The sequence below is a fragment of the Diutina rugosa genome, assembly GCF_008704595.1.
Source record: "Diutina rugosa strain CBS 613 chromosome Unknown scaffold3_size541584, whole genome shotgun sequence".
Lineage (NCBI taxonomy): Eukaryota > Fungi > Ascomycota > Pichiomycetes > Serinales > Debaryomycetaceae > Diutina > Diutina rugosa.
Genome location: NW_022995077.1, coordinates 287,742 through 304,779, shown reverse-complemented (window position 1 = coordinate 304,779; position 17,038 = coordinate 287,742). Strand labels below are relative to the sequence as shown.

General features: G+C 51.6%; 6 protein-coding genes across 6 annotated transcripts; 4 read left to right on the top strand and 2 right to left on the bottom strand. All coding sequences in view use genetic code 12, as the record gives it.

Annotated features, from left to right (window-relative positions):
- Window positions 1–676: 676 nt before the first annotated feature.
- Window positions 677–3,244, top strand: DIURU_000781 (uncharacterized protein; the record flags this gene model as incomplete). The annotated part of the gene is made up of 1 exon (XM_034159067.1): window positions 677–3,244. One exon carries the CDS (start codon window positions 677–679, stop codon window positions 3,242–3,244), a length of 2,568 nt encoding a protein of 855 aa, XP_034014448.1.
- Window positions 3,245–3,868: 624 nt separating this feature from the next.
- DIURU_000780 (uncharacterized protein) lies at window positions 3,869–4,420 on the bottom strand (the record flags this gene model as incomplete). Its single annotated transcript, XM_034159066.1, has 1 exon — window positions 3,869–4,420. One exon carries the CDS (start codon window positions 4,418–4,420, stop codon window positions 3,869–3,871), a length of 552 nt encoding a protein of 183 aa, XP_034014447.1.
- A 366-nt stretch (window positions 4,421–4,786) lies between these two features.
- Window positions 4,787–5,674, top strand: GPI2 (phosphatidylinositol N-acetylglucosaminyltransferase; the record flags this gene model as incomplete). Its single annotated transcript, XM_034159064.1, has 1 exon — window positions 4,787–5,674. The coding sequence occupies one exon, from the start codon at window positions 4,787–4,789 to the stop codon at window positions 5,672–5,674; it is 888 nt and encodes a 295-aa protein (XP_034014446.1).
- A 396-nt stretch (window positions 5,675–6,070) lies between these two features.
- DIURU_000778 (uncharacterized protein) lies at window positions 6,071–8,548 on the top strand (the record flags this gene model as incomplete). Its single annotated transcript, XM_034159063.1, has 1 exon — window positions 6,071–8,548. The coding sequence occupies one exon, from the start codon at window positions 6,071–6,073 to the stop codon at window positions 8,546–8,548; it is 2,478 nt and encodes an 825-aa protein (XP_034014445.1).
- Window positions 8,549–9,210: 662 nt separating this feature from the next.
- DIURU_000777 (Zn(II)2Cys6 transcription factor domain-containing protein) lies at window positions 9,211–11,082 on the bottom strand (the record flags this gene model as incomplete). The annotated part of the gene is made up of 1 exon (XM_034159062.1): window positions 9,211–11,082. The coding sequence occupies one exon, from the start codon at window positions 11,080–11,082 to the stop codon at window positions 9,211–9,213; it is 1,872 nt and encodes a 623-aa protein (XP_034014444.1).
- Window positions 11,083–13,228: 2,146 nt separating this feature from the next.
- Window positions 13,229–15,853, top strand: EST1 (Est1p; the record flags this gene model as incomplete). Its single annotated transcript, XM_034159061.1, has 1 exon — window positions 13,229–15,853. One exon carries the CDS (start codon window positions 13,229–13,231, stop codon window positions 15,851–15,853), a length of 2,625 nt encoding a protein of 874 aa, XP_034014443.1.
- Window positions 15,854–17,038: the final 1,185 nt, after the last annotated feature.

Below are 17,038 nucleotides of genomic sequence, written 5' to 3'. Positions count from 1 at the left end.
TTAATTTTCCGAAAATTCACGCTGGAGTTTTTCGGATGGTTTCGTAAGCCTCCCCCCCGCTAAATTGTGATCACGCATTCGCACTGGGAGCATGCTCCGAATAGCGGTATTGTTCTCAACGAGGATCGAGGAGAGATTGATGGATAGTGATTATATTTGTAAGACAACCACATCTAAAAATAAGATTGCCATAAGCGAGAATCATAAGAAAAGTATACGTCATCTCTCTTGGTGGTTTAGATCCCAGAACCGTTGAGAATTCTTTTATCGTCTAAAACATTTTCGACTGAGCCCTGGCCCCCCAAATTCGTCAGCAGCGGTCGCCACCGCTTTGCCTGGGATCATTACAGAAAGAGAAACCCACGCACCTTGGGGCTTATCTCCTGCACACGGTCACTGAGGGCCGCCGCCACCGTAAATAAGCAACAATAGTGTCACGATTGTACCGCTGATTTTGACTCTACTTGGCTTGAATTTATCACAATATCTTTAAGATCGCTTTGAGCTACCTCTACGATGTGTTTCATACCCTAAAATCCCGCCAAACAGGGGCAAATTGACGGCTAAACCACAGCGCTCTCGCAGTGGTGCTTCCTGCACTTAGACCATCCCTGCCAAATATATATAGTCTGCCACCCCCACATCCACTATCAACTGCGCTGGTGCAACCGTTACTATGAGTGGCTGTGGCACCAAACAACTGCCGAGACCGGCGAAACATGCCCCGGTGACGATCAAGGTGACGATCAACCGTTTAGGCGAGGCCACCCCTCAGTTCCAGGACGTGGAATTGCCCCTGGCCGAGGTGACGGCAATCGCCAACAAGAGCCGCTTTTTCAAGTTGTTGCGGGACCACGGCGTCGACATCGGCCCTAACGTCCACCTCGTGCTGTTCACGCGTCGCTCAAAGAAGTACAAGGAGTACGTGCTGTTGGAAACTACTGACGACTTCCGGCTGATGGCCCGCTCGTTACGGGTCAAAAACCATGTCAAATTGATGGTGGAGGACCTGAACCCTCGTGTGGCTGAGCCTGATGTATCGGGAGCCTCTCAATCGTCGGCTGCCGCCGACGAACCGGTGCCGCCTTACCTCCCCCCGTTCCCGCAATTTGACCCTCGTAACTTTAGCGAATTAGGCGACGAGATCATCGAACGGTTTAAGGAGCTTTTGAACGAGTTCCCGCGCCACTTTTTCGATGCGTTGGCCCCTGTCGACGTCCCGCTGGGCCCGTTGCACTTGGGAGTGTTTTGCGACGGGTGTGACCAGCAAGTGAGAGGCGTCCGCTATAAGTGCACCCAGTGCCACGACTACGACCTCTGCAGCGCCTGTGAGACCAAGGGCACCCACGACCGTACCCACACTATGTTTAAGATTGCTGAACCGTCGGCTGGTTGCCCCGCGTTTAACACGACTCTGGCTCCGGCTCCGGCTCCGGCGCCGGCTCCCGCGACGGCCAACCCTATTACCACCGTCCACCGTCGAATCCTGTGCGACCGCTGCACCCCTACCACGTCGCTGCCCATCGTTGGTGCTCGCTACAAGTGTCTTGAATGCGACAACTTTGACCTCTGTGAACCGTGTGTGCTTTTGAATGAAGACGTGGGTGCTCATAAGCTGACCCACCGCATGGAACGGTTCGTCGAACAGGCGCCTTACTCGCCTCCTCCTCGTCCTTCGGTGGGAGCCTACCACACCCTGGTGTCGTGTGACGAGTGCCTGGCCACTCCCATTGTCGGCATCCGCTACAAGTGTCTTGAGTGTGGTGACTACGATCTTTGTGAAAAGTGTGTTAGTAAAAACAAGAGCCTGGGCCCCCACTTCAGCACTCACCAGATGGTGCGCATGGTGGTTCCCGACCACTTGCGGTCGGCGGCGCGGGCGTCGGTGGACGGCACCGATGCTGTCTACGAGTTTGACTTGGACGACTGTCCTGCAGAAGCTCAAGCTCAAATTGACGAGATGATCCGTCTGGGCGGCATGGCTGGTTTCGTGGCTGGTGTCACCAAGTTCATCAAGGACCTGAACCGCTACGGTGAATTGCTTAAGCAATTGGGTGAAGACGACCCCGAGCTTGGCTACGCCATGCTCATGCTGTTGGTGGCGTCGCACTTGGACCTGGCTTCTGAACCTAAGCACGAAGAACAACCCGACGTGGTTATGAAGGAGGAGGAAGAAGAAGAAGAAGAAGAAGAAGAAGAAGAAGAACAAGAAGTCAAGAAGGAAGCGGCCACCCCCGAAGTCGACGCTACTTGCGAAGTAGACGCGCTGTTGATTGACGATGGCGACACTTTCGATGTCACTTCCTTGGGCCCTGATGTTGTTGGTCACGTTGTTCTCCGTCCTCGCTCGTTTGGCCTCAACGCCAAGGCGGTGCTGGTGATGCTTGTGAACATGCTGGCTTACGAAATCAAGAGCGGCGACCTCGAATTCGACTTTATCCACCCGGAAACGGGCAAGCACCACGTGGTGACTGTGCGCAAGGCCAGTGCCATCAAGCCTGAACACGCTCGCCACTACAACTTGAACCTTGACGACAACGCCACTACTTTTGATGGCTACAACCTTGTCATCACTGCTTCTGACTATGTTATGGAAGGGGTGTACCATGCCTCTGAAGAGTCGAAGCTTTTGGTGCGCAGCCGGGAATCTGCCATGGACGTCGATGACGTGCCTTCTGAACGTCTTGGTGCCATGGACGAAGTGGTGGCGACGGTGGTGCCCAAGTCGCATTGGCTTGTGCAAGTGATGCTCCACAACAAGAGCGAGAAGGTCATCGACTCCTCTCGCCTTGTGCTTTCGGTGGTGGACAACTTTCACCAATTTAAATCGCTGGCGACGATTAAGAAGACCCAAGGGATTAAGCCCGGTCAGTTGGCTAAGTTTAACCTCCCGTTGAAGGACTTGCAAGCGGAAACGGCGTTCAAGCTTGTGATTGAAACTGCTGGCAACAAGGGTGTTGTGGCCATGGACGCTAACTGTATGAGTGGTGTCGTCAACTGGAACGGTAGCATCCCGGAGGTGCAATCGCCGGTGCCCGCCACTGAAGACGAGCCCAAGTTGACTCACCTGATGGTGTTGCCGCTGTTGCCCAAGGAACTGCCGGCGACGCTGATAATCGTGCCTGAGCCCGAGTCCGCTACTGCATCCGAGGGAGAGACCCAGGAAGAAGATTACGACTTGGTGTCCGACGTGGACCTGGACTTTGAAGTCTTGAGTCCTGTAATGAGTAACGAACATGAATGAACTAAGGAATAGGACTTGTGGAAAATTTTTTGTATAGCAAATGAATTGAGAACTTAAATCACAAGAGGAGCAACAAAATCAAACTGACTGTAACAGGAACTTTGAGCGATTCTTTTTCTATTACATTTTGGATGTTAATGAACTTTCGGTATTGGAAATAAGTTTAACATTATATTTCTTATCAGTCTGAATCTCGAGATGCGATTGCCAAGCGTAAACTGGCTTCTCCAGCAAATACTAATTTTCCTGACTTGTAAAGTGTTTATAATAGAATCCACCATTGCCGAATTAAGTCACGACGAGGTGACTGGTTATTTGACTGCTAGTTTCGAGCACAAGGTGTTGCACGATTTGGCAAAATATATAGCGATGCATTAATATAGCGATTAATTTAGCTTCCAGTCAAGAATTGGGAGAATTGAAATATCCTTCGGAAAATTAAAGTGATGAGCAGTTGCGCAATGCACACGTACACAACAGCTTGTTTGGCAAGAACGATGTTCTGTAGGTGACCATGTTGACTTGATTTCCAAAGTTACACAATAAATGTGATTGAGGGTATCATTATTAATTAGGGGAAACTTGGCATTAACAAAATTTGAGCAACTTTGACAATTCTCTACCTTACTCCCAAGTGTTGCTCACGTTTTCGTCGAAGGCTTTCATCAGGGTACCCACCGTAGTTAAGCCATCATTGATCTCAGCAATGTAGCCGTGCATGTCTTCAAAGTTCTGGCGACGGTAAATAGTTTCCACTGTAGTTTGTTTCAGGTCGTCAAAGAATTCATCGATCATCTGTTGCCGTTGAGACTCATCTTGAGCCCCACGCCGGAATAAGTCCTTTTGGTGATCGCTAAGCTTGACATTCGAATGATGTTGCTTCCACATTGACTCTAAAAGACGGTTTTGCGCCAATTTGACTTCAGCAAGCTCTTGAGAGAAAGAGTCATTGAAGAACAGGCCTCGCTGGCGAACGTCATCTGACATTTGTTTCACATCGTCCAACACGTCGATCTGAGTCCAAAGTTTATCCGCATTGGTGACTGCTGGCTTAGCAGTAGCAATGTGGTCGATGGTACGAAGACTGGCGGCATCAGGATTGGTGAACTCAGAGTTCTGGGTGGTCTGAGTGGTGAGTTTGTTGAAACTGGAATAGGAGCGGGTATGGCCTCGCATCTGCTGGGAAAGAAATGGCGGTAGACTCAGTGACAGCACCAGCGGCTGCAGAGCGTGTCGTATTGCTGTAGCGTCCCGGGGTGTGCCGCCAGAGGAGTTCATGACTCAAAAACGGCTGCGATAATTACACCCTCATGGTGCGCATGTCAGATAGACTGTTATTGTGGTCGATGACGTCACGGGAACCGGTCACCTTTTCACAAAATAGCGTTGACTAAAATACACAATTGAAGTAGCCAATCGTCTAATGATTTGATTTCTTCGTTCTTTCAGTTTATCAAGTAGTCACATTGTTTGAAATATTTTCACCATTTGATTCGTGTAGTTACCTTCATCACCATAGCCGAGTACACTTTGGCGCGCACCATGGACGATGCCACCGATGCTCCCTTCCATCTAAAGGTAGCGTCGCCACTGCCATCTCCCTACGTTGTGCAGCCATGGAAGAAGCTCCTATACCTCCGCCAAGCATATCCCGATAACTATACCGATCCGCTGTTCCTTTCCCAGCTCAAGCGGAACACCACGGTTGCCAAATACCGCTACTCCAACGTCGTCGGCGACTTCCTGCTCATCGTGCTCCACATTCTGGCGTTGATACTTGTGGTGCTTATGTTCAGTGGCATCTACTTGTTTCATTGGGATATCCGGTGGCCAACAGCAGCGACGACCTTGGTGTCATTGGTGGGGCTATTTGGGTTTCATCGCCATCAGATCAAGTCGTACGTGATCACGCTGATGCTCTTACTTGTGCTTAGTCCCGTGCTTCGACTGTTGACCCGGCTGACGGCGCTGGACCTGATCTGGGCGCTATCATTCTGCTTAGTGATCGCCAACACGATATTCCACGATTACGCGTTTGGCGGCGATCCTCATGACTACCATCCCATCATTTCCACTAATATATCACTTACCAATGCCATTGTGCTTGCGCTGAGACTCAATACTCACGCACTGGTGTTTACGTTTTTGATGTTTGCCATCGAGGTGCTGATCCTCTGGCCGCTATTTGATGTGAGCATGCGCCACTGGCATTGGCACAAGTTACACCGCACGTTGTTTGCCTCGTTGTTCGGCATTGATTGCTGGTTGATCTGGCGGATCATGGGGGGCAAATACGTCGGGTTTTGGATCGTGGGATGTGGCGCCATCATGTTTGGCTTACCCGCATACTTTTTGTTTTTGCAAAAGTACAAGAACGAAATGATGGGCCCATGGGACCCGGCAAAGCCCAAGCTCAACCGGGTACAATGACCCAACCACAGGTTGTCCTCGTGATCGTGCTATTGTCGCATAGACCCGACAGCCACGACATACGATAAGTGCATGGCACGTGCATCTACATCTTCGGGCATGGTTCCGACTCATACATATTCTGCAATTCTGATTTTAATAGACAGTTAATGGTGATACCTATCATTCGTTATATCCTGCGTTGTCAGCTGTTAAAGAAATCAATTGAAAATTTCATTTTAGGAGGAAATAAAGTAATAGGCCATCTTCAGAAATTTCGTATAGACTTATCATTGCGGTTGTCTTAAGTCACGTTTTACACTATTGTGTGTGAGTGTTTTAACGTGGTTCGCGTGGGGGGCTGAATTCGGTTGCGAACCCTTGACGACGATTTCTCGGTAACGCTCTCGTCAAACGATGGTAGACAAGCCGTCCCCCACGCTCTACCTCAGCGAGCGGGTGTTCTACCTCCAATTGGCGATATGCTCGGTGATCGGCTTGCTGCTGTTCCTCCTTTTCTGTTTTCTCCGGCGGCGCTGGCCCCACATCTACGCGGTACGCGTCCTCCGCAACGATGGTGACCACCGGCCCCTCCCTAAGCTCCCACCAACTCTATTCGGCTGGGTGAGCAAAGTGTTGAGAATTACCGACGAAGAGGTGTTGGGATGTCTGGGGCTTGATGCCTACGTGTTTCTCACGTACTTCAGAATGGCGATCGCCATCTTTGCCACGATCGGCGTGTTTGCCGTGGCGGTGCTAGCTCCGCTACGATACTACTATGGAGGCCTGGATATGGTTGAAGACCCTGAACACAAAAAGGGCCACAATTCTCAGCTTCTGCCCTGGCTTAGCAAGTTGGTATACCCCGTGGCCACATACTTGTTCAGTGGCATTGTCTATTTTTACTTGTACCACTACACCCAGCGAGTGCTCCGTACCCGGCAAAAGTATCTTGCGAGCCAGGATTCGATTACTGACCGTACCATTCGTATTGACAATGTACCACTGCGGTTTCTCCGATCGCCCACAACATTAACCAAGTTTATTGGGGATTTAGGGATTGGTAAGGTTACCGATGTGAAATTCATCTACGACTGGACGCCTATGGAACGGCTTTTCGATCGCAGAAAGGAGTACCTTCGCAAGTTGGAAGACAGCTATGCCACCCACTACGAATTGAGTATCGATATCTATAACACCCGCACTCCCATGGTGGTGCCCAAGGTGTTAATTGACCCAGGTTTGGTCAACCACGTTGATCGTAAAGACGAATTCCATCAGGAGATCCGTCTGCTTGCAAGCGAGCTTGATCACGTAAACGCCCAAATCCGCGATATTCAACACAATGGATACAATCTGCAGACGCTGATGATGGTGGGTAATGTCCCTCCCTTCCGTCAAATTCGTCTGGCATTTGTCACCATGGATCTGGTGGCGCTGGCACAAATGGCGGCGCAAACGGTACTTGACCCTCGTGTGTACACGCTTCTGGTGAACCTTGCTCCTGCTCCCATGGACATCTTGTGGGGAAACTACAGATACCTGTGGAAAGAGCGAATCGTGCGCGGCTATTTGGTGACCTTCGTCATTGTCTTATCGTATCTGGTGATTTCGTTTTTGGCCTCGCAGTTAGCGGTGCTTCTTAGTGAAACTAAGATTGATAAGCAATGGCCGTGGTTGGGACGCATTTTGGATGACCATGACTGGCTTAAGCTTGTTGTCACCGGTATCTTACCGCCCTTTTTATTTCTGATGCTCAATTTGCTGATGCTCTATTTTTACCGGTATCTTACTCAAAAACAGGGCTATCTTCTGAACCTGGATGTTGAACTTAGTACATTGCTGAAAAACTTCTTCTATGTGTTCTTTATTTGGTTTTTGGTGTTTGTCGCAAGTAACACCATCACTGACTATTTGAATTACATCAAAGACACCACAAAGATTGCTCAAGAACTTGCCAAATCTTTGCGAGGGTTTGCTGGGTTTTACGTCAATTTGATCTTGCTTCAAGGGCTTGCCCAGTTTCCCGTAAAATTGCTTCAAATTGGCGATTTCGTCATCCTCAACGTCCTTGCACGTTTGTTTTTGTTCAAAGACTACTTGCTTAAGACTCCCCGGGATTATCGTGCCTACTACTACACCCCGCAAGTGTTTGACTTTGGCATCAACATGCCGCAGCACTTGTTTATCTTCATTGTCATTTTGATCTACCTGGTGGTGTCGACAAAGATTGTTACTCTGGGGTTGTTATACTTCGGTCTTGGCTACTTGGTGTACAAGTACCAGTTAATCTATAACTTCGTTCACCCGCCTCACTCGACGGGTAAAGTGTGGGTGATGATTTTCCGGCGGATTGTGTTGGCGTTAGTGATCTTCCAATTGTTCATGTGCGGGACGTTGGCGTTATCCAATGCTTACTGGGCACTGGTGGTGTGTGTGCCATTAGTGTTTGGTTCGTTGTTTGTTCTCTGGAACTTTGAGCGGTACTACACCCCCTTGGTGGACTTTATTGCCCTCCGAGCCATTTTACTGCCATTTGACTACGACTCTCAATTTGCCAGCGACGATGAGGAACGCCCCTTGGATGTGTGCCTGGAGCTCGAAGACAACGAGGAGGCAATTGAAAGCACCAGCCGGGCGCCGCTGGTGGCACCCCCGCGCCGCCGTCGCCTGACGATTGAAGAAGAACGCGAGCAAAACACTGACTACACCTACCCACGGTTGGTGGACCCCTTGGATGGCCCATGGGTAGGGTTTGAAGGTGATTACATTTCCATGGTGGAGTATCACTTGCCACTGGCGGGCGAGCTTGATGATCCCGACCTTCTGATCATCCTGACCACCGAGTCGGAGATGATCATCAAAAAGCGTTTACGGGTACCCGAATGGGAATGAATGATTGCTTTAAAAGAAAAAGAAAACGCATATTGTTTATCATGCTAATTACACCTTAATTCTTGACTATTGTAGATTAGTTCAACTTGTAGAGTGCGATGTGGAATTCACTAAAAGTGCACTCAGTTACTCTGTACAGATTCAGAAGCTTATTAAGAAGTGTTGAGGGTTGAGAGTTGAATAAAGACTTAAGTCAGCTATCATTTAGCCTCACTGATGGAAAATTTCAAAAGTATAGTGGTGTCTTTGACCTTATGGGTACTCGCGGCACGCGCGAAAATGAAAACCTACAGAAAGTTGAGGAACGCAAAAACTAAAAGAAGTCAGATATGGATGGAGAATCATAGTAGTTGACTACTTCGGGATCTGTACGTCGGCAGCTGGGTTGCTAGGGGGGAAGGGGACATTCAGGGGGGCCGTTCCTGGGGTGCCTGGTACCTGATGCATATGCATTTACCGGAAGGGGAAGGCGGCGGCACGATGTAGGGGCTCAGGGCCAAAGCCCAAGCGACGATCTGACGCTTGATAAGCTGGACCTACAGTATAAACAGAGACTTTCACATAGTCTTAACTAACTTACTTCTCAAAAAACGACCTAAAAACTAACCAATATGAGCACAGAAACAAAAAAAATTAGAGAAACCAATCACAACTCGTGAATGTTAGAAGTAGCCTTGAACCGGGTCTACCGCCACGTCGGTATAGGGAGCGGGTTCTTTACGCTTCGGTTTCGCCGGCGTTTGCAGTTGCTTTTGCTTGCGGAGCGCGGATATGCTGGTTAACTTCTCCCTACGCAATTCCTTATCGGTGACGTAGTCGGGCTTTTCCGACAGATAGTCACAGTCGATACCGAAACGGGCACACAGCGAGCACAGCGGGCGCAACTCGTCGCACTTCAAGTGCTTGATGCGGCAGATCCAACACCCGTTCTTCAGACGGGGCAAAAGCCGCCGGCGCGTGTGTTTCTTCGTCTTGCCCCCCGACGACATGATCGCCTGGTTAACCGCGGCGCCAAGGTCCAGTCCCGTCAGACCGTTGGAGAGGACCAGCGACAGCGAGTTGTTGGCGTGCATCATGATGGGCGGCGGCGCTGCTGGCGCCGTGGGCGTCATTACTAACGAAGAAGCAGTTACCGGTGCCGGGTTAGGGTTTGCACCCATGGGCGCTGGCGGTACGGGGATCAGCGGCGGCAACGACGAGGGGCCTAACATGCCGACACTTTCCTGTTGCTTGCGACTAAGATTCTTCACCTTTTGCGCCAGCACTTCCGATAGCGACAGGAACTTGCGCCGGGGTGGCGTCAGCGTCAGCGGCGGCGTCATCGCCCCAGAAGCCTGGGCTACGCCCTGGGTCGCCAGCAGGTCGTAGTACAGTCCTGCAGCCAGCAGCAAGCTCAGTTCCAGGTCCTGGCGGAACACGTTCATCGGCGGCATCATGCCACCAAGCTGTTGCGGCGGCATCGGTGGCGCCTCATACAGCGACGCTACGCTCAGCGCGTTCAGCACCAGGTGGAGCCCCGTGAGCGACGGTTGCAGCGGAAGTTGTTGCTGGTGGATGTCAAGCCCACGGTACTTGTTGCACAACGGCGACACGCCAAACCCCGGCAGCAGTTCCGTCGACAACGGCGTCAGCGTCGATACCACGAGGTTTTTCTTGGTAGAAAGCACGTTAAGCCGCAGACTGGAGTGCTTTTTGGAAATGCGTTGCGACGGCGGCGTGGTGTGGGCGCCCCGTGGAGGTGGCGGGTTCACCGGCAATGGCTGGTGGTGAGTAAACGTCCCCTGAGGCGGCGCGTTCGGAGGAATTTCCTGCTCAGTTTGAAGAGGAGGTTGTTGATGTTGATGATGATGATGATGTTGATGATAATGCTGGGCGTGATGTTCATGAGGGAAAGGGTGAGCGCCGAACTCGTAGTCGTTAACCGTGGGCGTAAACGGAGGCAACTCGCCCGCGGGCATGAGCTGGCCTTCTGGGTGGTTCATCTGATAGTCGGCAGCAGCTTGGTGAACGTATAACGGATGAGTGAAATGGGACTCAACGAGCAGAGGGGCGGAGGCCGCTTGCGACATTTGCAGCAACAGCTGAGGCGGCGGCGCCGGCACCAGGGGCAACAGCTCCACCAGCGCCGTCAACTCGTAGTCGTGGATCTGGTATATGAGATCGCCCAGGGGCACTGGGTTCATCAGGTACTCGTGGACCAAGTCCGTCAGCAGCTGGTCGTCCAACTGGTACATCGAGTGGTTCAACGACCCCGCCAGGTTCATCGCCACCTGGTTGGAGAAGATCAGGTAGTGCAGCGAGTTTTGCATGCTGTAGTCGTGCATGGGGTCCACCGCTCCCGGCGGCGGCGGCACCGCCGACAGTTGCGCGGGCAGCGTCGTCGTCAGCGGCTGGTTCGACTGCTGGCGCCCCTGGATGGGGCGGGGCGGCATCGGGTTGAACGGCATCGAGTTCTCGTACTGGTAGCACTGGTCGTTGAACGGGAGGTTGAGCTTGAGGGTGTTGTCGTCGTCAAACGACGGCGGCGAGTTCATCACCAATCGGAGTTAGCGAGCGATAAAGGAGGTAGACAACGAAGGAATCGATGTAACGGTGTATTGTACACTTGTTAAGGGTATCTGGGGGTGGTTTCGATCACTTTTTTCAATGGATATCAGTGTATTCCAGTAGCTTTTCAAAGGGTTTCAATGGCTTTTTCAAGGGTTTTCAGTAGGCTGTGGTATGGGGACAGACGGCTCCTAAATTGTCGGGGTATTAATTAGAAGCGAAGGCTGGGCTGTGGGCAAAAGAGTGAAAAACGGTGGGTAAACGAACGCCGCCTTGGGTGGGACAGGTGAAAGGGCTTGAGGCCTGGGGATGGAGGAAAAGATAAAAGCGCCGGTGTGGCCACGCGGGACCTTCAATTTGCGGAAAAATACCTGGGGGTGAGGCGCGCCTAGCGGTCGGCGCGGGGCTCGTGGTCAGGGCGCACCAGCGAGCCAAGATGCATGATGTGGGTGTCGCTTACTGCTCATGTGGGTAATAAACGAACCGCACCGGCAGAGGCGACGATGGCAGCCAAGACCGGGGCCAGGGGAGCTAGAGTAATTACTGGTGCGTTGAGGTAGTTGGTTTGCGGGATATTAGTCACGCGCTGAGTTTGTGGCTGGGACCCGGAGGGGTGCGGTGGCGTTACTTGTGCCCCCCTATATCCCTTTGCTCTCCCCAGGGCCAATTTTGGTGCGAAATCATAAACTCTGGAGTCGATGCGCGCTGAGCTAATAATGGCGCGGCCACTGAAGAAAAATGCCATCGGGCGAAGACGGGGCCCGCAGTGGCGCCCGAAGAGGCTGAGAGTAAACATGCTGTAGGAGCCAGAGACGATGACGTAGGGACCCCAATTATGCCGCCAATAAAGCATCCGACGGCGTAACGGGTTCATTAATCTGTATCAAGCTGCTGTAGAGGCTGTAGCGCACGCTAGCAATCGCCAATCGCCGCCGTCGCTGAGGGTAGGTTGAAGCGATAAAAGATAAAAATCTCGAGACGCCGAACGCCCCGCCGCAGGGCAGAGGAGAACGGCAGAATGGCCACCAATGAGCGGGGTACAGCAGCATTTAGGGCTGTGGAATGTGCACGGAAGGCGTCCATTGTCACCTGAGGCGGGTGCCATTATGCGACTGACGATGCTAGGGCCCAGCGCCAGATCCAGTGCGGCACAATTTGAGTACCCTTGATTAACGTTTGGCGGTGGTGGCTACGAAAGCCTGTGCGGGCGCGTGGTGTGCGATGTGCCTGCACTTTCTGCAAAAGCAGGCCCAGGATGCTGCTCCGCGGGTGTTTTTTTTTTTNGGGGGGGTTTTTTTTTTTTTTTTTGAATGAGCGAGATAAAGGAGGGGAATTAAATTTTTGGGAGGGGGCATGGAGACGACGCCAGCGAGCGAATTTACGAGGAGTGCATTCGCTATCGAAGGTGGCGTTCATGCGGAGGGGAAGCGGCCGTGAGCAGTGCCGGAGCGTTGATTCTGCACTGGCGATGGACTGGGGCTATTGTGTGTACGCGGAGCCGTCGCGGTGTCTGGTTACTCGCCCCGGAGTTGTGGGTGCGGACACGACCCTTGTTCTGTCTGTTGGGGGCACAAGGCTTTTCGAGACAATAACCGTTTTCGTCTGCGGACACTTCACGATCGCCGCTGCGGCGATCGGGTTTGTCAATTTTTTTTCTGGGGCCGGGGAGGCCGTGTAGGGAGGATAATATTTACGGGGCTTATCCCCATTGTTCTGAAGAATGTACTTATGATGCCCAGAAAAAAAACAAAACACGGGTGTTTACGGAGGCTGAGGGGATGACAGCCCCCAGATGGCATCCCCTAACCCGTTGATTGTCCCTAGACACACTCCCATATTCGTGAGAGCACGACCACACGAGGGTGTGCGTGTGGGGTAGGATCTCGAGTTCGAATCCTGAGCACACCCTATAATAAATACCAACTGTAAACGGGTTAAACCTTATCACAAATCACTTAAATTAAACCATTACCTCACACCAGTCGCCGTGTATACCCATCATCCCCACACAGCCGTCGTCGTTTCCGACCCGGCGCCGAGGGGTGCCAGTGCGAGCCGCACACCGATGACGAGGATTTTTCCAACCATCACACCCTCAGTGACCATCTCGTGCCTACGCGATCGGGCAATGCCATGGACCGAGATATTCAGCAACCAAATGCCATGGACCCAGACAAATCGCAACCTGATGCCTTGAACCGGGACAAGACGCAATTAGACCAGTTCTTGGCTAACCCGCTCGAGCTGCTGTGGCTCCTCGGTTTCTTCAACCAGTTCCACGCCCGCCACTCCGCCACCGTGCTCGAAAACGTTGCCAACGAGGTCGAAGGGGCGGCGGTGGTGAAAACGGCTACTCCCAAGCTTGTGGACCAGCTCTGGCTCCAGTTCCACTACCCAGTGATCAAATACTATAAGTATGCCGTGGCGCAAGTGTTTATCGACTGCCGGGAACAGTTTGAGCTCACCAAGCATTTCCGTCCTCGGGCGATCGAAGCCCGCAAGATCTACCAAGAGTTTGTCAAGCTTAGCAAGTTGGTGAAGCGGTTTTACTTGGAGTTGGCGCAACAGCTCTTAAGGCTGTACTCGGTGGATATCGTGCCCCACCGCATTCAAATGAGATTAGCTGGACCTACCACGCTGCTGGCGACGGAAAAATTATCTGAACCATTACTGCAAGTGCTTGGTTTGACCATTCACCGTCTCATTGTCGCGTTGGCGGATATTGAACGTCACTTGGTGTCGGTGGACCACACCTATGTGCGTCCGTGTTTATCTTATAAAGAGTGGCGTCAAAGCCGTGATGCTAAGGGGATGGAGAAGCTGGCTCGCTTAATCAATGACTACGGTCCTGCTTTGGATTACTACCACGACTGTATGAGAATTATGCCCACCGTGGGTGAACCTTATAACCATATAGGGATGATCTATAACTCGATCGACGACCGGTTCACCGCATTATACTGGTTTATCCGCTCTCAGTTTACGCGTACGGCCCAAGTCGACGTTGCCCAAAAGAATTTCCACGCGTTAATGGCGAAAGGTTGGTTCATCAACCAATTGAGTAAAGTGAGCCTTGTTGACGTCAATGTCGTCGGCGGCGTGGCTGATTTGAATAACATGTTGGTGCTGCTATGTGGGTTTGTCTACATGCCTGAAGTATACGTTAAAGGGCGTGCTGCTCAAGGCGCTACTCAGTTCATCAATGGTATCCCTCATCTGAAGATGGAAGCATCGTTCTTTACGGTGTTGGCACGTGACGTTGATGCCATCTGTACCCAATTGCCTGACTTGTTCATCCAGCATTTATCGGTATTATTTGGGTTTTGCCGGATCATTGGCAATACTCGTAAACAGGTGGCGATGAAGGCGATTAAGCGGTTGACTTACCGTTATATTGATACCTTATTTGACATGATTGCCACCTATAAAGGTGATGTGTTGCCGCTGGCGTTGCTTGTAGCCATGCGTTTAGTATTGGCGTGGTTAAAGGAAGATTCCACTGCTCTTAGTGGCTTCCATGAACGCGACCAGCTGGTGATGGCATTGGCTAAAGTCCTCAACCGTTTGGGAGTCAAGGGGTGGCCCACTACTCGTCCTGTCAGAGCCTACTATTTCCACGAAGATGTTGATTTACGTGATTTCAGCTTGATCAATAACCGTTTCCGCGACTGTGACGATGATGCCGTGTTTGATTCCGTCGACTTCATGGCGGGTGACTTCCTGGCGTTGATTGATCCTACCAGAGGCCCGATGTTTTTGCCTCCTGGTTGCACGCTGGTGCCGCAATATGAAGATGCCTTGCGGACAGCGGCGATCTTGGTGGTTGGCGATAGCGTGCTTGAGTTTAACCGGGCTGGTTTTGATAAGACTGACCGCGGTTACGTGTACGATGCCAAGAAGCGGAAAGCCTCAAAAGAGCCTAAACCGAAGAAGAAGAACAAGAAGAATGCGGATCACGGTAATGCCAATAGCAATGGTAATGGTAACGGCAATGCCAATAATGACGGCAGTTACGCAGCCGTAGTGTCAAAGCCTCCCGCCGCTCAACAAGCCCCACCGAACGTGGCTCCTTCGCTTTCAGTCCTGGCCTCGATTGGACCGCTGGTGGGACCCGCTGACTCGTTGGAACACCTCCAAACGCAAATGATGAACCACATTCAAAATACGCTTAAAGCCGCAGAGACTTCTCCCGCTGCTGAGACTGACTCTCAAGCCTCTTCTGTCGGAGTAGCGTCGGAAGAAGTGGCTGAGGTAGCTGAGATCCAGTCGCGTCAGCAATCATTACAACCGGAAGAGGCTAATTCACGAGTACTTGAGCTGATGGTGGACTCGTTAGTGGAAGACGTAGCGCGAGTGACCGTCGACCAATCGACTGAGCCAGTCCATCAAGTTCCCACTTTGGCGACCCCCTTGGCTCCCACTGCTCCTACCAATCCTGCACCAGTTCACGTGTCCGCTCCCGCTCCCCTTCCTGTATCCTCTGCTCCCACCTTGCCAATGCCTAGTGTGCAAGCTACCCCTACCTATACCGCTCCTCAGCCACCACTCATGCCTCAGGCGTACCCTCAATACCAAGCTGCCGGCGCTTACGCCCCCTCGGCGTCGATCTGGGGGCCTCAGTACATGTCGCAGTACCCTCAGTACCAGACGCCGATGTTTTCTGGGGGTATGGCGCCGTCGATGCCGTCAGCTCCAGGGTACCCTCAAGTGTATGGCGAGCACAAGGACGACCCCTCTCAATGGCAATTCCTCCAGTGAAGTAAATAGCTACTTTGCAATGACAAAATTGTCTCATTGCGATAGTTATCGCAAACAAGCCTCTCTCGACAAATGCTCAGCAACTGTTTGAAGACTGATTCCTTCTCAGTTTTGAGACTATCGAACAAGACGGCTATTCTATATAGTTTCCCATCTATCATGTACCTAATTTGTCTAGAGATCTTCCGTAGCGACGGTTTGCGCTTATAGTTGCCAAAACAATTGTTCGGATTGAGGAACGGACTTCCGATGAGCTTATCTGCTCTTTACAAAGTTTAAAAAGAAGGTTAGGGCGGGTGGCAATCAGACCATTTCAAGCCCATTATTTGGCTTTAGGTTCGTCGTTAGTGCTTTTTCCCACTCTACCCCTCCCCATTAAGTGCCAAATATGGCGTTCTGCGGCGGCAACCCCTACTCTTACCCGATTCGGTGTTTGTGGCCCAAATCGTCAATATTTCAATTCGTCGACGGAGAACGACACTCCCACAATTTCGCGCGCTGGTAATAAATAGAGGAGAGAGAGCGCATAAATACAAGGCCCGTGGCGACAGAGAGCAGGTGCCGGCGATGAGGCTAGTAGCAGGTGGTGATGACCATATACGAAGCTATTTGAGTTCATGGGGGGCGTGGTTTGGCGGTTTGGGGGGCACTGCGACGCAAAAGCTTATTTGGCTTATTTACTGTAGCAGAGCGTAGTAGTGCCTATGGGAGGGCAGCTCCAGCCAGAGGGTGCGCACCCCATTAGTGAGTGAGACAAGAGAAAAGCATTAAACGGGGGAACAAATACTAGTAGCAATTTGCCCCCTAAAATGCTTACCCCTCAACACTTTGCCACTGGTGACCAATTTCCGACCATCCCTAGAGTTTTACTTGACGACGGGTTCGGGGAATTTTTCCCGATTGGGTCTGTTGAAGCGTGATGAGCGTAGGAGGAAGGGCAGCGTTTTTTTTGTTACGGGGGTGTAACTAGGTGCCGTCACTGGGTGGCGAGCCCCTATCTCATCTGGCGCCACCGCCGCGTACACTGGAACGCGCGCAGCCAAACCTCCCGAGGAAAGACAAAGGGGGGGACCAAAAGTAGCTCCCTTCCAGGTAAGCAGAGAATCATGGTAGGATAAGTCTATCTCTGAGTTGATACTGGCAAATCAGTAGTTGTTTGCAGCGAGTGCTATTTTATTAGTCTCT